The following is a 23,369-nucleotide window of genomic DNA, read 5'->3' as shown; positions in this document are numbered from 1 at the left end:
CTTTTATGCTATCTTTTATAGTTTGATGTGGAAATTCTCTGGTCAAAATAAGTCTGATATCAAGTGTGGTATTAAGGGAGCGTGTGTTTCTTAGCATATCTGATATGCTAAGAAACATAGGCCCAAACACACATTTTCAGGATGAACAATTCAACCCAAATTTGGCCTTAGTTGGTTAGATCAGCGCTTTGGATTTAACAGAAACTGTCTGAGACCTGTTTCGGCTTGTGTCGAGCTCTTCCTGCTGGCTTTGTCCCCCTTCACAGCCCAGATGTAGACAGTGTAGAGGACTCCAGGCCTCAGGCCAGTCAGCCTGTAAGAGGCGCTGTCAGGCCCCACTGGGATCTCCGTACTGGAGCCCTCAGCAGAGCTGTAGGTAAGCATGTAGTCGTCAATTTCTGCCTGGACTCGGTCCCACGACACGCTGAAGCTGGACTCTGTTTCATCTCTGGCCAAGAGGTTAGTAGGAGCGTCCAGTTCTGCATGGGGAGTTATGGTTAGTGTAGACGACAAAAGCACATTACTACATCCTATGTAAACACAAAGGTAACTACACACCACTACTGCAAACTGTAGCAAGATGCAAACCAACCACCTTCAGTCAGTGTGTAAGAGGTTAGAAACATTGCAGAAGATATCAAACGTGGATCAAAATGGGTGGATGGAGTTTGGGAGTTTTAGTTAAATCTCACCCTTTTCCCATCAACAGGTTTTGTGTCTGTCCTTGTTTGTCTGACAGACTAAAGTTGAAAAATATGTTCTTTTAGAAATGCTCAAATCATCAAGTAGGACTAACCAATAAGAACCTACTTGAAACATCTTCCATTGACTTTTGAACCAAAGTTTGATATCATATCACATGGTTATGTAATGTAAGTATAGGTACTATGAATTACAGTAAGTACTATCCTATGAGCTATGTTAATCAAAGAACATGCAAATGTAGCACACCACGATTGCAAACATTAAAATGCTGCTATAAAGAAGGCATTTTATAAGAAACCAGAACCAGTAATGCTGTGTCCCACGAGAATAATATTTTTCACCATTTTATGTAGCGTTACTACAGTGTAGCCTTTACTGAGACTCAGTAGTCTTCAGTATCTTTCTAGACAAGCAGTAGATGTGGCTGGCTTAACCACATGGGCCATGGCTGATCCAGGTTCATTCATCTCCTTAATATGCTTCAGATCTGTGCCAATAGATGGTGTAGTCGTTAAGGCTCCTGCTACTAGCTGCAAGATGAATCCCACCAGAACCCTCCATCTTGTGTCTTTGCTGCTCTACATCTCTCTTAGCGTCTGTACTGTGTAAAAAAAAGGGGAGTGAACTGTCTACTCATCTCTCTCTCATCATAGTAGAAAACAGTTGCTGCTTACCATATCCATTGTGTTACAGTTATTGCGATCAACAATTCAAAAGGACACACGCACGCACGCACACACACCTAAACAGGAATTGACAGCCATTTCTCAGGCAGAGAACACCTGCTGACACCACCAGCGAGTAAAGCGGATTTCAAGCCTGTTTCAGATGTTTGCATCCAAGTAGGTTTCCCACTGTTTGACGTATGAGTCGTGTTATTGGAGCTAACATGTCTGCTTCCCTCGTGAAAAGGGATCAGGAAAAATCTCAAAAAGGTGTATGAGGAAGGACTGCAATTGTGTAGAAAAATAGAATCATAGCATCATACCATAACGTGCAGCAGTACAGCTGTGCACCGCGAAAAGTATCAATGGGATAAATTAATGGGATAAAATGTAAAGGTAAATTAAGGTACATTAAAGTATAAATTTTGATTGGAAAGATCAAAACTCTCTAGTGAGAATAATAGTTTATGTTACAGACTAGGCAGGACTATAGATTTGGATTTACTGCTCGCTGCCTTGTCAAGTTTGTGCTGAGACATCTGTTAAATACCATCAATACAAATGTGAAAAAGATGCTGCCTCTTTTCTGTTGTATATAGGATAGGCTATGTGGGTGGAACAACTCCTAAATGTTCTGAAGGTTTTTGCTCACTGCGTTCAACTGAATTTAATGGGTCCTTTGAGCCGGCTTTGGTGACTAAGCAACATTTTCTTACAGACATCCAACCTCAGGCTAAGCTAAACCGCCTTTAAATGAGGTGTCCAACCTAATTATGTTAAATACCCTCTTCAGCACAGAGTGAAAGTCTCCCACTTGGCAGTTAGGCGAAGAGAGGTTAGTGTGCTGATGGTGAATGTCTACACTCATTTCTTTTAACTACTTGCAACCAGAAAAAAAGGAAGATGACAAAAAAATAACCTACACACAAACGATTAAAGAAAGTGGTTGTCCATTGTATATTAAGGGTATATGAGGTAAGAGTTTCTTGCACAAAGGAGCTTAAGAAAGAGCGAAACATGAACCATCTTTCCTCCTGTCTGTTCACAAGCCATAAAGATCAAAGAAGCAAAAGAAATACAACGCCTGGGAGCACTTGAGGAACTGCGGACTCACAGGTCATCCTGTTCACATGTTTAACCATTAAATTTGAGCGTACAGAGGACGAAGACGTTTTTATTTACATCGAACGCCCACCACTGCAGGCCCACCACTGTGTCCTGGGAGATACAGGGTTAGCAGGTTACCTTTTGTGTCTTACCTTTTGTGGAGTTTTTCAACAAGCACTCATCAGGATTTCATTTTCCAAACATTTGAAACATATTCGTCCAGAATTTACACAAGGGTCTTCTGTGAAGCTCTTCAATGGCTGACACACACAAAAGGTCAGATAAATCAAGCGCCCCTGTAATGAACCCAGGTCGAGTTCAAAGTTTACCTGTCTCGGCCTCTGTTGAACTCTTCCTGCTGGCTCTGTCTCCCTTCACAGCCCAGATGTATACAGTGTAGAGGACTCCGGGTCTCAGGCCAATCAGCCTGTAAGAGGTGCGGTCAGGCCCCACTGGGATCTCCATACTTGAGCCCTCAGCAGAGCTGTAGCTCAACATGTAGCTTTCAATCTCTGCCTGGACTCGGTCCCACGATACTGTTGCAGTGTCCTCTGTCTCCTCAACGGTGACCAGGTTGGTAGGAGCATCAATGTCTGTTTGAAGAAGAAGAAAAAGAAGAAGAAGAAGAAGATAGAGGAAGAGAATGGAAGATGAGTAAGGTTGGTGAAGTTTGGGGAAAATGAACTCACTGACCAAAATGAAGATTAGAAAGATGTTGGTAAAGATGATATATAGAGAGGCAAGAAAGTAAAGAAAAGCCAGATTGGGGCAAGAGGATAGAGTTCTATCCAGTCCATCCGAAATTTGTTCCAGAAACTCTGCAGGGCAATAAACTAACTGTAACTGTACCCCCAGCATTGAGTTTCACTTCTTGGTAATTGTGGTCCACCACAAGTTTTGTTTTTGTGTGGGTACTGAAGACGACAAAGGAATCAGTGGAAATGTATACTTCAGCTCAAGCAACAATTCATTCATTCAGAAGTTAAAAGTCTAGTGTTAGATCCCAACTTCTATAACATAACATATTATGTTACATTATTAAAAACCTTGCAGTACACTGAACGCCTAAACATCTAGTAAAGGTGATTGACAGTCTCATTGTACCTCCGCCTCTGTGAAGCTCTTCAATAATGGACACATCCCTAACACACATCCCCACTCATGGCCTTGCTGTATCCATTTAGCTCCGCAGGACGAGCTGCAAAACGAACAGGACGCCAGGGCAGAGGAGAACACAGGGCCTCTGTTTGTATAGTGAAGTCAGCGGGCCCGAGGTATCAGAGGAGACATATGGAAGAAGCAGCCAGAACAGTGGGTGGTGCGTGTGTGTGTGTGTGTGTGTGTCTGGGGAGGAGTGTTAGTCTCGATGCAAAGGGATTAGTTCAAGTCAAGCCTCAGTACCATCACTTAGAAAAGAGGGGAGAGACAGCAACAAAGAGAACAAAGAGAGAGAGAGAGAGAGAGAGAGAGAGAGAGAAAGAGAGACACAGAGAGAGACACACAGAGGGATAGTAACAAGGAGAGACGGAGACAGAGAGGAAGTGAAGGGAAATGTAAAAGCAATCATCATTTAGGGTAATTCCTCTGTGGCTCGGTCAAGGTCAGTCCTGTGTCACCGCGCCATCCGCATCATGACAACTGATTAATGATGCATCCAGAAGGAGAAAGGAACTGCGTAACTCTCTCTCTCTCTCTCTCTCCTCTCATGCTCTCTTTCTTTTTCTGTCCTTGTGGCTTTAGTGCTTGACAATCTTTCATAGGTTAAACCCCAAATGCAGCTGACATTGCAGAGCCAAAACACTTTCAGACGCAATTTATAATAGCCTCTTTTTTTATTAGGGTTGAGTGTCGTCTCCAAGGCCTAAAAAATGAGAGATCGTTCAGTGGCCTGCTACAGGAGCACTTGTCAGGAACCATCTATCTGCCCATCATGCATGGACACACACACACACACACACACACACACACACCCATACAGAGACACACAGATACACACACAGACACACTTCAGTAGCATAAAAAATGGACACTTCTCAGAGAGCGTCTAGCTTTCCATCTTACTTATCGAATCAAGAATGTAGACAGCCACAGTGCCACAGCCTGTATCCATCCATCTAAACGCTTGGTCAAGTTTGTTGTTGTGAACATATCAGCAATTATGGAGAGCCTAATGGTGTGGTTACTCTGGATACTGTAAAAGTAATTTAACCTCCCAGTACAAAATGTCAACAGCATTTTGGATCACATTATTTGTATCAAATAAATCTAAATCTAAAATAAGTGAGTTTGTGACAGGATATTTTGCATTTGGTTTGCTCATCACAGAGTATATTATGTAGCATGAAGTATCACACAGCTGTATTTTGCACATTGTGCTGTTTACATGACATTTTTATCTTTTTGTGTGTAGTGATATTCTGTACACTGTGACCATAAAGTATTATAATGTACAGGCTGGGCTGTTTTGCCAAGCTTAACCCTTGGTTGCAGTGCATTTGCGTTGCATGCTGTATGTCAGTTCAGACAGTAAACGTTTCCCATTACAACTACTGATTTCCCTGTTGCACAACTGAACTCTTACAGTAATGGGACCTGACAGACAGACAGACCAGCCTATGAGGACTGTGGCTGCTTCCCCTCTGGGCCAATAGTGTCCAGTTTTCTTCACTCAGGGTTATGAGTGGAGGCAGAGGGAGAATGAGGTGAATCTTCTTCTGCGCCATCACGTCAAGCTGTGTTTGAGCTGATGGAGCAGGAAGCCAGAAGGGCTCCTGTTACCCACCGAGGCCTGTTTGACACACCATGGATGAGTAGGCAGATTGTTAGTAGCCTTGTGTGATTTGTAACGTGTCAGCTACTGGGACGTGTGCTGGTGGTCCAGATCCCAGTAGTAACCCCCATGTTCCGTGGACATGGTGGTGGCAGATAAAGTTACGTTTTGCAAAGTTGCACAAGTAGTAGGCCTATAGCCACTGTGGCACTGTTTGCACAGGCTAAACTTGCCAATTGCACATTTGCATGGAATTATTATCAGACAACCACCTCAAATGTGGGTTACAGTTACTGGCGGTGAGTAGGGTGACCCACTAATAGCCTTTAACACCCACACTGGTGGCATTGGCTGTCCTTCCTAAAACAATGTACTCACCAGTGCTTTCAGTCTAGTATGTCGCCAGTGAAAACACTGGAATGAGAGGCTAACCTGCGAATAGGAGCTGCTCAGGACCAACTACAGGGGACAAACTTTAGCTAGCTTTTTACCTTTTACTGCAAATACACTAGATGAGAACTGCTGGTTAGTTTTTACCCTTTATCACAAATATATGCAGTGGGAACGGTTTAACTTTTATTCTACAGGCAATTTGAGAACAATCCTTGATATTTTTTATCCTTTACTGCAGACCTTTTGATAGGGATGGGTAGTCCAGAGTTTTGTTGGCTATGAAACTGTCATTTTTACAGAAGTGAATAAAATGAATCGGTCGTGAATCGATCACTAGTCGGACAGCCAAAAAGAATAGAGTTAGTTAAAAGAATCGGTCTCACCAGCTATCAGTTCTTCCCCTTATCCCTTACAACCAATGGACCCTGGTGGTGGTTATTTTGTTTGCACCTTTTTCAATAAAACTTGCATTCAAGCTACTCCAACCTCGGCCTCCTTCTGAACACTGCTCTCCCTCCCAGAGAGAACTTGGTGTTATAGTGTTACCCTGTGAACAGAAAAGTATTGGAGTTCCTGGGGCTGTTAACCAAGGTGGCGTAGTTGTTACTCTGCAAAGCTATCTTGGCGGCGTGACATAATACAGTATGTTATTAGATTTCTTCTGAGCACCACTACTTTCAGGGGGGTGCCTTGCATTTGCACTGTATGATGGATTGAGTTACACCAGACGTTCTACCCCACTAGCTACGCAGCGACAGTGGCTACCGAGCTACAAAAAAAACAAAACAGTTGTGGCTTTGGCCATGTGGAAAACAGCTTATTCATTATGGGTGGCATGCTCAGCAGAGTGCAGACCACAAGACCTACAGTAACAGGCAGTTTTTCATCATTTACACCCTCGCAGCCTTGCTACTGACAGCTACAGGTCTGTGAGAGGGGCCAGAGGAAGATATGTGTCAGTAGGGTGTCATTCTTCTAGTGAGTACAGTGTGTCAGGTGTGACATGACATTCATTTCTTTGTGCAGTGCCCTAGCACTGTTTTTTTTTAAAGTCCATTTGCACTATAAGCAGCTCATAAGTCTTTATGACAGAATTTCCTGGGCTATTCTGCCACATCTAGAAGTAACCAAACTGGCCTGAGATGGGGTCTTTCATGGGTCTTTGGCGCTGTAACTCAGTGATTATGGGTGTTCTCACTCTCCCTGCCACAATAAATGGTCCTCTCACCATCCGACTACTGTATTGATGGACATACATCTTCCTCTATTTTGATCGACAATCCTTCAGACCAACAGAGTCTTCATTTTTCATCAGGTTGTAATAGCCTAACGCTGTCAAAATGGCGTCACAGGTTTCAATATATCAGTCAACTGAGGTGTATTACATCTCAATATGAAGCAAATCAGTAGAAAAATGGTTAAGTGGATGATGCTGACATAGGATGTAGATATGTAGAGGTTATGCACACAAAAAGAAAAGAGGAATACACACACAAAAAGAAAACTCACACATTTCAACACGCCATCAGAGACATCTCTTACCACATCGATGTAGCAATGGACAAAGAGTGGCTGAAATCAGATACTGTGAGTTTGAGTTTGACCTTTCATGACTCTTTCATTCATGTCCTTTCTCTCTCTCTCTCACATTTTCACTTGTCATTTTCCTGACACTAGAGATAGTTCAAAAAAAGCGCTGATGGACGAGTCTCAGCAGGCAGGGAACTCCCGCTGGAAGCTGTCTGGCCAAAGCTCCGCAGGATTCCCTTCAGTGTGTCCAGATAACACAAAGACTCAACATTCAACCCTTTTACCTATGCCAAGCCCATCTGCTTTTTGTTATATGGCCCTCGGTGTAAACTTTATTGAATCTGAATCTCCAGTGGCAGTATGCTGCGTTTATGGGCCTTATAATCTTTTGGCAGGTTATTGACTATGAACGTGCGAGATTCAATCGATTGTGGTTTTCTCCTAAGCGCTAGCCGTCCATACTATCACTGTAAATCATTTCACCCATTTCACTGATGGCGATAATATGACAGCACACAGCATGGCCACACACACACACACACACACACACACATATTCCAAAAGTCCGAAAGAGAATGATTTGTGACTGTACAGCCACACTGGAGATAAATAGTTCAACTAAAAATATCATGGCATTCAATAGGTATGCAGACTATGCATTCCAGCCTTCACATTGTTTTTCAAGGAACAAGTTGCAATTCCATATTCAATACCTATTACATATTCAGCACCATTCAAAACATTTTCTCTCTGAATAGGGTTTCAAAGCTTTGGGCTACTTGTGTCATCTTCCCAGATAGCCTCAAGTGTTCAAACTCTTCAAGACAAATCAATCACTCTTTTTTTTTTAAGATTCAAGTATATTCAACATTTATTTTTTTTCCATGTTGAAAAGCCATCTCTTAAACATTGCTGTTGATCTCGGTAGGTAAGAAGTGTACTTCATAAGTTGCTGAGGAGAGGGGAATATTTTCTCTTTTCTTTCTGAGAAGAGAGAGAGAGAGAGAGAGAGAGAGAGAGAGAGAGAGAAAGGGCAAGTGAGAGAGGAGTGAAAGAGAAGGAGAACATGAAACGAATGTGAAAATAGATGCCAAGAGTGAACTGTGAAAGAAACCGAGAGAGAGAGAAAGAAAGGAGTGAGAACAGGAAAAAAGAGACAGTGAAAGACCGATGGTAAAGGTGAAGAGGAGGAGATGTAGGAAAATGCTGCTATAATGGAGCCTCTATAATGGAGGATGTCAGGAGGCAGCCGGCCTCAGAGGACAAAGCTCAGTTTCATTCCACATCAGTAGCTAGACAGTAATGCATTATCTCTACATAATGACATAATGAGATTGTTCTCTGTGACCTATTGTTTTTTACCCCTACTATTCTTTCTCTTTATTTTCATATATATAGCTTACTTTCTCATTTTATCCTTATTGTCTCTGTGTTCTTACATCATTCCCCCCGTATTTCTTCTGAATTTTACCCTCATTTCCTGGTGTGACCATACTATCCCTTTACTGTCTTCTTTTTCCTTTATTTTCTCCTTATTTTATAACGATTGGCCCTTGGTTTTCAGTGTATTTTTCTCCATATTTCTTCTTTATTGTCCCCTTATCTCTCACCATGTATGACCACACTGGCCCAAGGGTAACAGCAGGTTTCCTGAGATAATACGTGACTGTCCCTCCCTGTTGCACCGTGCCAGTCATCGTGAGCCAATACCAATTACTATTACCATATCCAAGCAGCTGCAGTGGACAAGCAGGGCTAAGGACTATCCCTTTAATTCACCTGTAAGCCTTTTTGTGCAACACCTCAAATGAAGGATTGTTGCTACTGAAGTGGAGACAAGCCACTGTCTGCCTGGTGTAGATTAGCGCACACACACTCTGACAGACACACACACGTGCAATCACCACACAAGTAGGTGGCACACACACACAAGATTAGCTGTGTCAGAGGGTCTTGAGTACCTGACTGGCTTCAAAAGAAAAGAGGTGATTCTTGAAAATACCTGGCTAACACTGATGAATAAAAACCATTAACTTGGCTGCCGCAGGGTCTAGAAAAACAAAGTGCCATCAACCCAGACATAACTGCTTTTGAACTGACTCAGCTGGGGTGGGATGAGAGAGAGAGAGAGAGAGAGAGAGAGAGAGAGAGAGAGAGAGAGAGTCAGAGACAGATAGAAAATAACAGAGAGCACAAAAGAGAAGAGTAATGGGAGTAGCTGAAGACCTATCATGCCATTATGGATCATTTATAACAGTCAGTCAGATAATAAGAATATAAGTGACTGTCTGTCCAGACCAGCTGTTAAAGTGAAGCTTTTCAATGAATTCCTCCTCACGTCCTGAAAGCAGTCCAACTCACGGTTAGACCAAATAAGGATAACTCACTGCCTCGCCGCTATACCTCAACAGCACCAGATGGATTCGGTAAATTATGGACCGTACTCACCTCAATCATCATGGTGGATCTCTGAGTGGTTACACAATTGATATCATGTTTCTCCTCAATGACCATGTTCACCACAGCCATTATAACCTGTCCAGATTATTAAGCCGTAAATTCTGGCCCTCCATCATTAACCCACAATCATAGCCTCTTGCTGGCTGTATTCATTATGCTATCATCATTGGCTGTGTGTGAAAGGTAATACCAGGTTGTGTCATATGGTATGTCAATATTGTATGTGACAGATTATGTGTGTTTTCTATTAAGTTCTGACCACTGTGGAATTGTAGATGGTTTGACACGGGATAGGAGGCGTCTTTGATGCCGAATCCAACTCAAAATGGTCTGGAATATGAATATCCTAGCTGTTGCTTCATGTGTTTCATTTCTGCAAGTGGCTGATCTGAACCTGAATTTACTCACGTTTACTTACTATATATCGCTCTAATCAAAAGTGTTACCCAATTCAGACAACCAGCTGTTTATACTGTATGACGAGTGACGATGTACACCATGTATCAGTCAATGTGTGTGCACCTACTTGACATAACTAGATAAAGTTAGATAGACCATCACTTGTTGAACAGCACATTACCACATTAGGTTTAAATGGATCATGAACACTGAAGTAGAGCCACTGACCCGTGACACCGGTGACGGAGGAGGATTTTCCCTCAGTGGCTCCTTTGATGGCCTGCACTGTGATCTGGTACTCTGTTCCTGGCTGCAGACCTGCAGAAACACAGGTGGACACATCGTTTAGTCGAACCTCAGAAATGGCAGAGATTCATGAAATGCAGCCTGTTCAAGTGCTATTATAAATGAATGTTATCATAAAAAATGTCTGTTATTTAAATGCATTAAAGTAAGAATAAAAGAGAGGTAATTGTCCCATATCTGTGATGTGATATGATATATGATGTGATGTATGATACTCAAATTTATTTGTTCAATTGAACTTTTTATAAAATTTTATATGATATAATATGATATAAATTTAATGGATTGTATGTATGTATGTATGTATGTCTGTGCGTGCGCATGTGTGTGTCTGCATATTTATGTGTGTGTGTGTATTTATGTCTGTGCACACTTGTTACATGACCTACCCACAATAGTGTGTTTGGTGCGGACCTCCTGGCTGCTCTGTACGTTCAGCTCCTCTTCCTGTCCTGCTGGGTCAACGTGTGTGAGCCTGAAGTGGTCCACCTCAGCTTCTGGGTTCTTCCAGTCCACCTGAATAGAGACTTCCGTCTGGCCAATAACTTGGATATCGTCAATAGCTGATACATCTGGGAAGAATAAAAATGTTCATGACATTAACAACTCATTAATAATTGGGAAGCAAGGTGGAACAGTAAGTAGAGACACCACTCGTAAACTGGAACGCCCGGGTTAAAACCCCAGCGATGGCAGGCATCCGCCCCGCCCCGCCCCCACATGTCCTTGAGCTAGACACTGAAACCCTACCAGCTCCAGGGCTGCTGTCCTATAGCTGACCTTGACCTCTGACCTCCCTGTGGGGGACAGGGTCAAGCCAAAAGAGGATTTACCCTTTGGCTCTCAAGAGCATACCACAAAAACATATTGGACTATTGGTATTATTTGCCATAGAGACAAAGCTCTCTCTGCCAAATTAAGGATACTACATTGTCCTTACTCTCATTAGTTCTGACTAGGGCTGCAGCTATCGATTATTTTAGTAATCGAGTATTCTACCGATTATTCCATCGATTAATCGAGTAATCGGATAAGAAATACTTTTGCTTTATTAAAGAGCAATAGTAAATATACAAAAGAGAAAAGCTGTCCGCACGAAGCTGTCCATACGACACTGTGATTTACTGAAAACGAGGTGAAATAATAATTATTATTGATATTTATTACTAGGCCTAAATATCATACAAGTTCATAAGACTGGCTAATGTACATTTATTTACTATGTTGAAGGGTTGCCCTACACCTGCTGACCCTACTCACTGCAATCAAACTAAACTGAATATACCTGCTGTATTGGACTGGTGCATTTTAGGCTCCAATTGCTACTTACACCACCTGATATTTTGCTTTCTGGGGTATTTTATGCATCACTGTGAGGGGAGTAGGTGTGTGTGTGTGTGTGTGTGTGTGTGGGTGTGTGTGTGTGTGTGTGTGTGTGTATGTGTGTGACTATCATAATAATAACATGAATGAAGCTCAGGCTTTCACAAATTGACTGCAGCATTTTATTTTCTGTGGTTATTTTCTTGAGCAAAACTTAGCTAACTTAGGGACATCATAACTAGCCACCATATTGATTTACATTCTTAACTACCCATTACATATAGCCATAATTAACGTGCATTCTTTACTAGCCTTCATCTCATCCCGTTTTAATACTAAGTGCTGACTCCGCCCACCCGGCCAGTTTCGGCGTACGCCGGTAGCAATTACAAGTGGACCCTATCCTACAGTCCCTGCTCTCAGTGGAGGGAGGGGGCTACGCTGTGTGTGGGAAGCGCTGTGATCGTCAGACCTCTCTGGATTAGACAAGCAAGTAGAGAAAACCGGCATCAGCCGAACCAATTTATTGCCAAATGCTTTGGGATTCAACACATTAACATTGCTTCCCATGGTCAGAAAAAGTCGGCAGATTTGTCGCTAGTCGCTTTTGAGAAATAAAGTCACCAGGGGGGTCTGAAAAGTCGCTAAGTCTAGCGACAAAGTCGCCAAGTTGGCAACACTGGATCCGAAACTTTGGACACTTTCTGTCGTTTTCTCTGGCCTGTCTCTTCTCTTCGCCGCTCGCTATTTTCTCTCTCTTTCTCCAGCGCGTTGTGCAACAGTAATAATCATCCGTGCGAAACACTGAGTGTGTATATAGTTATATGGATTAAACGAAGCTTCGATGCAAAGAATTTGCATCGATGATTTTTAGTAATCGAGTTACTCGAGTTTCTCGAGGAATCGTTTCAGCCCTAGTTCTGACTCTTGTCTCTAGGCTACACAGATACCATTTATCACTGACATGTCAGGAGAGATAATGGGGTTTAAGGCATGTTAACATAAATACCAGCATAGAATAATCATTGATCAGTCGCTATCATGTCAGGGTAAAGAGACATTGTGAATGAGTGAATATAATAATGTTAGTGTTAAACGATTGCTAATCTGATATATAAATGAAAAATAATCAATCGCAGGTAATCATATTCGTAATATACTGATGGAATACAATGGCATGTAATAGAATGATAGTCCAAATTATATTATCAAATGATTCTTTTTCATGTTTTGGCCCATGCCTCACAACTTTTTAAAGTGTAAAAGAGTGTTATAATGTTCCATGACAAAAGGAGAGACTGGATTGTTCCAGTCCACCAAGACAGAATCCTTTGTGCAACCTATCTTTCTGATACTGTCAGTCCCAGGTGTATCCAGTATAGTGCATGTGCTTGTATGTACAGGTAAGCACCTTTAGGATGTTGGTATTGCCAGTAGGGATGTCAACATTTGCACTTTTTGCACATTGTCACTGTGTTTTGTCTTTGTGTTTCCACTGGACTGTACTGAAGGTCCAATGAAAACACAGACAAAACACAGTGTACCAACAAACCAAAACAAAACAAATTATACCAAATGAAAAGGGTTAGCAATTCTAAATGTCAGCTATGTGTTTTTCTCAGGGAAGAAAAACATTCATTCAAAACCCCTTTTGAAGCAGATCGTTGTTTGAAGTTTAAAAGCATGTGACCAGAGAAATGTCTCTCATGCTGCGTGTTCGTCACACAACCAGATGCCAGATGATGCTGCTTTCTCATGCCAATAGAGGAATGCCATGCTCTGTGAGGTTTTCCATGGCTAACCACACATTAGAGTTAAACCCAATCTCTCTCTCTCTCTCTCTCTCTCTCTCTCTCTCTCTCTCTCTCTCATCTTCACCAATCATGTCTGGCAATCTCTTTCTCTTCATGTCTCTCTCTTTTGCCATCTGTGAATGCGTCCGATTTCCATTAAACACATCCGCAGAGCCATTTCCTTGTAATTAAACAGACTAATGTAATTACCTTTAAATTTAATGGTAAACAAACCAGGGCTTAATGAAACACTTTGTAATGACAGGCTTCAGCTTGTTCATTACCTCTTGGCTTGGGATTTGCGTAACAGAATAAACTGTAGATGGAGATGTAAATGTAGAAAAAATGTGTTCGCCTCATGGGACACAAGTACATTGTAAGTCATTTAGCATGAGTGGAACTGACTGTCCATCCAATCACACCATGAATATTTATTTTATGTTACACACATTTTTCATGTAATGTGCCTGTCTTTCAAGAGATAATATAAAAATAACTGAGGTGTTTCCATTTGGCCGCCATTACTATTCTTTATCCATTAATTCTCATTCAGGATTTGGCTACTGAGTACAATTTTGCATGGCCCTATCCTGGGCTTAAAAATAGTTGCAACAAGCTGGAAGGCTAGTAAAATTGACATCCCTATTCTCATATCTGGTGCTTATTTCTCCCCTAAAATGTGGTTGTTTAACCTGCATGTTCCACACATTTTAAGCCAGAACATGTCACACCTCCCTTCGCTAAAAATACTTGACATTAATTTATTTTCATGCCTGTTCTCAAGGCTAGATTTGACCTAAAATGTGGCCATTTAATCCACAGAAAACCTCAGTCCACCGGGCCTCGGGCCACACCTGGCCGCTCTCCCATACCTTTCATAGGTCACATCTGCTTTTTCTCCCATTAAACCACTGACGCATTTAAAGCCAACATAACCCACTCTACCCATTTCTTTTCACCGGTAGTGGCCTCTATCCTGAAAAGTGCTTATTTAATCAAAAAACACACATTTTAAGGCCACATTGAGGTTTATACTCAGCAGCCTTGATCGCAGCTGTCTGTCCTGACCTGTAGTCGCTTCAATCCTGTCCGCTTCACTTTGGATTTTGTTGATGACGGCGTATACTTGGACAATGTAGGTGACGCCTGGAGTCAGCCCAGTGATCAGGTAGGAGTTCTCCGTGTTGGGCACCCTCACCTAGGTTGAGGATGCAGAAAGGTTGAGCCGAGTAAACCAATCAGTGAGCTGTAAAACTGCACTAGACAAGAGTTTACTGTAGAAATACACTATCAGCCTAAATTGCAAATTGAGGCTGCAATAGTGTCCCATTCCCCCTGATTCAGATGCAGTAGATTCATTGCCTAAATTAAATGCTGGTGTCGGGTATGGACACTGGCGGGAAAACTTCTTCACCCACATAAAGTGATGAATCAAAATTTAAGCGCAAAGCTGGACTCACCACATTAAATCTTTTGCGTCTTTGGTATCCTTTGGTATAAATCAACAATAGACAGGCTGGGTTGCTAAACATGAGCATGTGGCGGTGCTAGCCAATTTGAATTTATGTCACGCTTGTCGCGCACAGAGCAAGTACAGCCCATGCAGCTATGTTGTAAAATGCACATCTTACAAACGTCGGAAATCAAAAACATTCATCAGATTCCCTACTGAAAAACATTAAAACAAATGGATCTCAATAATGCAGAGGGATACGGTAATATACTGTAGCTAGTAGCTAACTAGCTAGAAAGCTAGCTAACTTTCATGCTAAATTCAAGCAGTCATTGTAGGTGTTTCCAAGATTACTATCCTCTCTTATTTGTCGAAGTAACGCTAGTTTTATATGACAAACGGTGAGTGACGGAAATTCAAAATGGGAATAAGGTCAATAATTCCAGCAGTTTTCCAACAATCTCTCACTACCATTTGGTACCCGAACATGCAAAGTTGCCTAGTATATACAGCTTTAAATGTTTTGCTCCACTCTATCATTGATGTTTGTTTGAATAAATAAAAAAAATAATTAAACATTTTAAAAAGAATTGTGGCCCCATACTGTTTTTGTGGATAAATAACAAAAAAAAAAAAAAAAACATACCTGCTCCAGGGAACTCTCATCATCCTTGGGGTGATGGGTCAAAACGTAGTACTGCGCCCCGCGAACAGACTCCCACTGCACCAGGAGAGAGATATCAGTCACCCGGACCAACTGCAGACCCTTAGGGCCCAGGACTGAGAGAAAGAGAGAGAGAGAGAGAGAGAGAGAGAGAGAGAGAAAGAGAGAGAGAGAGAGAGAGAGAGAGAGAGAGAGGCTGTGATATAATAACTTTGTGATATGATCTATTCTTTCTATTGCTTTCTTGACTGTTCTCCATTTCCCTATCTCTCTGTCTATCTTTCCGTCTATCCCCCTCAGGCACATGTGCACACCTTCACACACATTCACTTAAATGCAAAAAGAACACACCTACACACACTCTGAAAATTCACATTTAGGCCTCCGGTCTCTTTTTTACCTGTCCCCCTTACACCCTGTGAGAGAGGAGAGGCCAAAGAAAAGCACTGTTTTGAACTATGAGGTTTCTTCCCAAACCTGAGATGGAAATCGGGAAAAGATATTGCTTTTCTGTGGTTACAGTGCGATACAAGGCCAGAGTCTTTCAATTGAGATGATGGAAAAAATATGGTAGGGGGGCGAATAAGAAGGTATATAACCAGGGGGGGAGTACAATAACAAAACATGAGCCAAGAGACAGGAGACAGCAAGTCAGCAGTGTTGGGGAGTCGGGCTTTCCACGAGTGAGAGGTATTTTCTGTGGTGCGAGGAAATAAATGGTAGATGGTGAATTCAAAGAACTAAAGCAAAGTAGAAAGAAGAAACAGTAGGATACTTTAGGGGAAAAATGTGAAGTGGGTGCTAAAGGAGTCCACCATCACTTTAACCGGCAAGGAATTCACATCAGGTTTGGACGTTGTTCCACAAGGCAAAGTCAGGAAGCTTAATGTTTTCCTCAAATTTAGCAGGAGCTTTTCCACCCAGTAGCAGTTAATACCCCTGTTGCTACTCTAGGCACGACTAGCAACAATCTTTAACTTTAAATAACATTTCAGAACAGCCGTCGGGACGAATAAATTAACATATAAAGATCGGAAAAAGACCAAGCAGACGGAAATTTGTGTCTTCTCTGATTGAAAGTGATAGAAAAACATTTTGAAGGAGAACATTACTGTCTGAAAAGAGTTATATTTGGACCTCATAAAAAAAAGGCAGGGTGTAAATATGCAGCCAAGGAAACAGCAGTATTGTGTTAACGTTGTCGGGCCACATGGAATGGGAATTCAATCAAGTCATATTCTGTTTTTGTTTTTTTTATTATTTCCTCTGTATCATGGATTCTTTTTATAAAGTCTCGCATCCCAGCATTGATTTTAATATCAGACATTTCAATAAAGTCATTTGAGACAAATCACACACACAGACCCAGTTAACTTCATGTTGTAATCCTACATTGATAAAGCAACCTGCATTAATCATTTTGTCTTTGAATGTGCCTTTTAATTGAAAGAAAACTATTTGGAGACAGTCAGAAAGCCTACAGTAACAACATTAAATCCAAAGCGTCTGCACTGTGTTGATCTGGCTCTAAAAAAATCACTCGGTTCCCTCAGTTTAATCTTACCCATATAATCCCAGTTAGATTTGGCACTAAACTGTCCTCTTACTATTTATCATCATGAAATTGCTATGAAATTACACACAGGCAAGAGTTCAGGCTAAAAAATACTACTATTGTTAAAGCACCACTGAGTTCAAAACCATGACATCTGCCTTTGATATTTGCCATTGGATAATAACATTAGAGCTACATTGCTAATGTCAATGGCATGAAGTGAAAGCGCATTAGGCCTGATGTAAATTTTAAAGCATCACTTCAAGAATCATATTAATGTCATCACCTTGGGAGCAGATTGACGTCCATCAACCAGGTGTTGAAATGGACGCTGGCCACATAAAACAAAGAATGTCTTGACTGTTTTGCTTTTGCACTTTTTCTTCTCCTGGTGCTTATTACTACTATTTTCGCTAACACCTAAAATCAACACAATCTATCTTTTTCCTACCTCCCACTCTCCCGTCCTCCCTCTCTTTTCCTCTGACACGGTGCCACTGCTATTGTTGGAATCCATTCAACAGCTCCTACACACGCAGCTGTAAATCTGTCTCGAACCCTTTACCTCTGCAGAGCAAACACAGCCAGAAGAACCTAAACCTCCATCAGGAGGTTTGGGATAGCTGACCTGCTACCGTGCAGACTGTACACTCTGCTCTAGTCTCTCAAACTATGGGTCAGGACCTGAAATGGGTTGTGGGCCTTCTTTTGGTGGATCTGCATACAACAAAAGCTGCAACAAGGTTTTATGATTCCCATGATGAAGCGGTTGAAAATCCCCAGCTTTGAAGTATGTGCCTTGCTGGGTTAAATGCAGTAGAAGAGAAACATAGACAGGGATGTCGCCATAGGAGATTATTTGAAAATAGTCTGGTGAGCGTCTCTCCCTTCGTCTGGGGCCAAATAGACTTGGACTTTGACAAAGTGAAACATTCAGAGCCATTTACTTGCAGCCAAATAGCCAAGATCTCTCAAGCTTTTAGCAATTACTGTCACAATCGCCAAGTGTGAACTCACTGCGTTAAGCTGTCAGTGCTGGGCCGCTGCTCATTTTTCTGCTCGCCTGTGCTTAAAGTGCTGCAAAGTGCAAAGTGGCACCGCGCTCCCTAGGTGGTGCAGTAACAGTACCTGGGGTGCTGTGAGTTTAGCAGGCAAGGTGGTGATTATTCAAGAGGGCCAAAGCTACAGGGAGACCCAAAAGACCAGAGGGTGTTCTTATATCCCTGTGGTATTATGCGCCTGATAAATTGTCAGGAGGCCCGTAGTTGCTAACACAGGTCTTGGGAGTCGCCCACTAATCCGGTCCTGTGAGCTGCTATAGCAAAAATAACTGTGTGAGAGATGCTTTGAATTCCACAGTAGTAGGTCACTGTGGCCATTAGGATAACTGCCATAACTTTAGGTGCTATAAGGCTTCAGTTATTTAGGCAGGTCCTAAAAATATTGACTAAATTATATGAAGGCAAAATGATGTGAAGGTGAATTGGACAGTAGGGACCAGTGTCATATTTTTTATGGGTCCCAGAATTCCTTGCAGCATCTGTGTTTTCCGTGCGATAACGCCAATATTCACCGCTTGTTGCCAACAGAGTCAACAGAGGTGCCTGGAAATAAAGTGGTGACTTGTGAATTTTAAATCTCACGAGACACACAGACTCACCTAAATGTAATTCTGGGCCATAAAAGTTATGACACTGCACCCCATATATATATAATTTACCCACACGAGATCAGGGCAACATATGCTTACCCAGTCATCTCTACAGAACTCATCAAAAGCTGATAGAAAGTGTTGCTGGCAGCTGGGATAAGAGTTGCTAACAGAGACAAAATGAATATGGACATAGCTGTCTGGAAGGAACAAAATGACTGGAAAATTTACTGATGGTCATATTTTCTGGCTGAATTTCCCATTCATATTGCCATAAAACGTCCTGAGAATCATAGTCATAAGAATATTCATATCACCGCTGGGGCTCAGCTTTATTGTCTTTTTTACCTCATCTATCCATGAATTATAAAGTTAATACATTTAATGCACTCTACAAATTCTACTTAAAACTTAATAATATGGCCTACCCAGTGAGCAGTGATTCCCAGGGATGTTTTAACTTTTTTTTTTTTTTTTTTTTTTACATAGAAGTTTGTCTTATTTTGTATTTGAACCAGCTTACCCAGTGAACAGTCATCCCCATAAAACCCTTCGTCGCAGATGCACCGGCCGTCCACACAGCGGCCGTTACCGATGCAGTCGTTGGGACACCGCTGCACGCTGCAGTCCTCGCCGGTGAAGTGCGGGAAGCACACGCACTTCCCGTCCACGCAGTGTCCCTTGTCATTGCAGTTGTCCGGACACAGCAGCTGGCTGCAGTCGTGTCCCGTGTAGCCCTGGTGGCACACGCACTTCCCATCCACGCACCGGCCGTTGTCGTTGCACTCGTCGGGGCAGGAGGACACGGAGCAGTCCGGCCCTTCCCATCCCGGGTCACAGAGGCAGCTGCACGTGTCGTGTTGGTAGGTGCCGTGGCCGCTACAGCTTGTGTCCACACCTTGGAAGAGGGGAGGAATTAGAGGTGTCTAATGTGTGGTAGATAGGTAGGTAGGTAGGTAGGTAAGTAGATAGATAGATAGATATATAGATATAGATATATAGATAGATAGATAGATAGATAGATAGATAGATAGATAGATAGATAGATAGATAGATCTGTGTTTCCTGCAACATCCCCTTGCCACTTTTTGACCTTGTGAACACTGGGTAAAAAGTTGACCTTCTCCAACTCATTGATCAACAATCATAATACATAATGTTATCAAGCTATACTGTAACATCAAATTACCTGCTGCTCCTTCTTTCCCATCTCATCCCTGAAAACACCAGCACTTCATACAATAATTCATGCAAACATTTACAAATTCTGCTTAATTAACCAATTAGCAAACAAACTAATTATAATTTGTGTATACAGACAATCCTATTATGGTGTGACAGCCTACCTGCGGCACCGCCTGTCCCGCAGCATCCCTGAGTACACTGGGTCTTCAGATAGTTGACTTCTTCCTCCAGCCCGTTGACTCTGTACAGCAGAGACTTGAAGCTCTCTGACTCGCCACAGTCACACTTGGGAGTCTGCAGCCTGATGTTGTGTCTGAAGACGATGTCGTTCTCTCCATCCACAGAGGTTGTGCTCTCTACACCTGTCTGCACACCTATAAAATACAACAAAATTCAACCTGTTGATTACCACATATACTGTAATAGGTTCCAATATTGCATAAACTATTGCATAAACATAAAGAAATTTACATGTATTGGGTAAAATATGTAACGAATATGAGTATTTCTAACACCAAGCTATATTATCTCTACATAATGATCCTTACATGTAAGTTGATTCTGTTTCTGGTTGTCAATCTCCGTGAAAAAGAACACTTTAATTCTCACCATCATGTCTCACAAAAAGCATTTCCACTTCACTTATCATGTTATTTTTATTCTGATTATTTCCCACATCCAAATATGTTTCTCATAACAACTTCCTGTATACATAAAGCAGCAGTAGGAGTATATGTAAATAGTCATTCTCATATTCTTACTCTTGGCCATACTCATTCTCATTTGCATTCTCACTCTCGTTTTTTATTCTCATATTAACCTGCATCGTCCTGGGATGGCAGGCTCTCTAGTTTACAGCTGGAGCTCCCAGGGATGTCGATTTTATAGACGTGGCTGAAGGTGACTCCCTTCTCGGGGGCTGAGGAGGCCGGGTGGCTGTCGGCAGAGCTGAGGCGTGAGATGGTGCAGAGCAGGGCCAACAGGCACAGGGCCCTCCAGAGGAGTCTAGTGGTCATGGCTGGAGGAAGAGATAAGAGCAGAGAGGTTATTGTTCATTTACATAAACATTTATTAATGTTCTTTTATAACATAAACCTCCAAGAGACACATGCAACGCACACAAGACAGACAGGCGATGCTCAAAAATGTTCACAAAGTATTCTCAATCTAATTTTAGCTAATACATTTGTCTAATATAGGCATATACACAGCATCTACACATCTACACACTGCTCACATACACACACACACACACACACACACACACACACACCACACACCACACAAATATTTAAATATATTGCCTGAGTATAGTGTAGCTTAGCAAACTAGAGCTGTCTTTCAACTTCATTCAATCATATTTGCTCCAGTCTGATGTGGCACTGTTTGGGGATGTTTGAATTTAAACAGTGGTATTGGCCAAATATTCTCTTTTGTGGTGGAAGAAGTGACCCAGACACAGATTTGTCATTTTTGAAAAGGGGGTGCACCAATCAGGACATAATCAACCTCCTCACTGCTGACTGAGTTGTTAGTAGTTACCAATTTCAATTCCCAGTCTCTTAGACAGGGTGGCATGAGACAAGGCTTCATTTAGAGATGGTTAAATGTTTCCCCCTTCATCATTTCTTTCAAATTTCACTGTAGGTTTATAGATTTTCTTAGAGATGGCATTTTTAGCATGAACTTGACGAACTTTTTTGTGATACTGACTCTTCAGCATGGCAGATGCTTGCTGTCATGGTGGAATGAACCCCTTTAAAGAAGGTCGCCCTACCCTGCTGCCCAATTATGGGTCCAGTCACTGTTTTATAGGGAGCTGAAGACAGAAATACTATCTGGATGATGAATAAGTTACATTACATTCAGTGGGGCAGGCTACTGTATATTTAAACTGGGGAAACCTGAACCATTATGTCACTGTCGTGTGTGTGTGTGTGTGTGTGTGTGTGTGTGTGTGACGTTCCCACGCCACAGAAGGGCAGCAGAAAGTGAGCAGTCATCACTTTGCCAGAAGCCCTTTTGCTCCAAACCATTAATTGTGCTCAGTCAGGCGTTCAGGAACTTCAAGGAGCACGGAACTTTGTCCTCAGTGATGATGTCATTGTGTTTAATGACAGTGATGTCATACTGTATGACCGAAAATCCTCACTGCGGCTTCCCCAGGAAAGCCAAATTACATGCTTTTAAAATAGCAGGCCTGATATAGCTTTCAAAAGGCTCTTTCAGACTTTTTTTTCACCTCAAAAATCACAGAGGTGAAGAGAAAAAGTGATTCGTTCACCAAGTATTAGAATCAGTATTAAACATTCTGGTGTAAAAGTGTTTAAATAGATCGGTAGCAGAGGGAACTTCTGGTCTAACTGTCCTGAACTTGTGTGGTCTATGGAAACAGAAAACCTCTAATAGAACGACTTTAACCCTAGTAATAAAATGGATGGGGGCCCCCACTGTGATGCTTAACAACTGGAAAACTGCATAGTAATATAGCATACTTGCTTTAAGGTTGGATTAGTTTGAAATGGTGTTGGTCAATTGAATATGCATGCACTGCAAAAATGTGTTACTTTACTGTATAGATAACCATAGTAGATAGAAACAGAAATATATATTAGCTTGAGTCCATGATCTATTAATGTCTATGACGTCTTGAATTTATTACAGACTTGGATTTATTGATGATGTTTGGATCCAAGAAAGCCTTTCCTCAGAATCATAGCAGGAAATTCCTTTTTTTCCTGTTTTTTGCACAAAACAAATGTTATGTTTTTGCTGGACATCACTTTAGCAACTATAAAAGCTGGATAACATATTTGTATCTGTTAACACTGAGCTGTTTTCTCAGTTTGTGAACCTAACACAGCTTTCAACTTACTTTCTGAGGAGGAGAAATTAGCCAGTTGGAAATCCTGAAATCAAAACATGGCTCATTGAGCATCAAAGACGAAGAAAGCAGATGGAGAAAGTAGAAAAAATGTAGAGAGAAACAGATCCTGAAGATCCCACTGGACACTGCGTGAGCAGTGGCCAGAACATTAAAATGTCAACAAGTCGACCTGAAACCTGCAAATCTTCCAGTCACCGTAATGATACTATTATCAGATTAACAGAGCTTCTCAGCAGGGAGCTTAAGTACGCAAGAATACCTGACATTCAGAGTGGTATGGAAAGGACTTGAATGTTTGGCATTTTAAATGTCTAACGTGGAAATTAAGCTCCTTCACTTACACAATCGGACGCAATTTGTTTTCAGTAAAATAAACCTTGGCTTAAAAAGCTTCCTTCCGACGATTTACGCAGGACGTAATTCAAGCAGCTGTGTAATTCGCAATGTTCCAGAGTCATTTTTTGTGGGAGACGATTAGACATGTAATTACCATGAACTGTGTCTAAGTTGTCCAAACTCAATA

The 23,369-nt window shown here is 41.8% G+C and overlaps 1 protein-coding gene across 2 annotated transcripts in view; it reads right to left on the bottom strand.

The window, feature by feature from the left end:
- The window catches only part of tnn (tenascin N), a 42,632-nt gene that overhangs the window by 14,467 nt on the left and 4,796 nt on the right, over nucleotides 1-23,369 (bottom strand). For both annotated transcript variants that reach the window (XM_078287685.1, XM_078287686.1), the window contains exons 2-10: nucleotides 20,780-20,977; nucleotides 20,121-20,333; nucleotides 19,298-19,672; nucleotides 15,551-15,684; nucleotides 14,520-14,649; nucleotides 10,725-10,907; nucleotides 10,258-10,347; nucleotides 2,807-3,070; nucleotides 216-479 (exon numbers count right to left, since the gene is read on the bottom strand). In XM_078287685.1, coding sequence (XP_078143811.1) covers nucleotides 216-479; nucleotides 2,807-3,070; nucleotides 10,258-10,347; nucleotides 10,725-10,907; nucleotides 14,520-14,649; nucleotides 15,551-15,684; nucleotides 19,298-19,672; nucleotides 20,121-20,333; nucleotides 20,780-20,975 — 1,849 coding nt within the window. In that variant the 5' untranslated portion in view covers nucleotides 20,976-20,977. The remainder of the gene's footprint in view (nucleotides 1-215; nucleotides 480-2,806; nucleotides 3,071-10,257; nucleotides 10,348-10,724; nucleotides 10,908-14,519; nucleotides 14,650-15,550; nucleotides 15,685-19,297; nucleotides 19,673-20,120; nucleotides 20,334-20,779; nucleotides 20,978-23,369) is intronic.

Source organism: Centroberyx gerrardi, chromosome 13, assembly GCF_048128805.1.
Source record: "Centroberyx gerrardi isolate f3 chromosome 13, fCenGer3.hap1.cur.20231027, whole genome shotgun sequence".
Classification (NCBI taxonomy): domain Eukaryota; kingdom Metazoa; phylum Chordata; class Actinopteri; order Beryciformes; family Berycidae; genus Centroberyx; species Centroberyx gerrardi.
The sequence above is the reverse complement of the archived record's forward strand: the minus strand, read 5'-3'. Positions and strand labels throughout refer to the sequence as shown.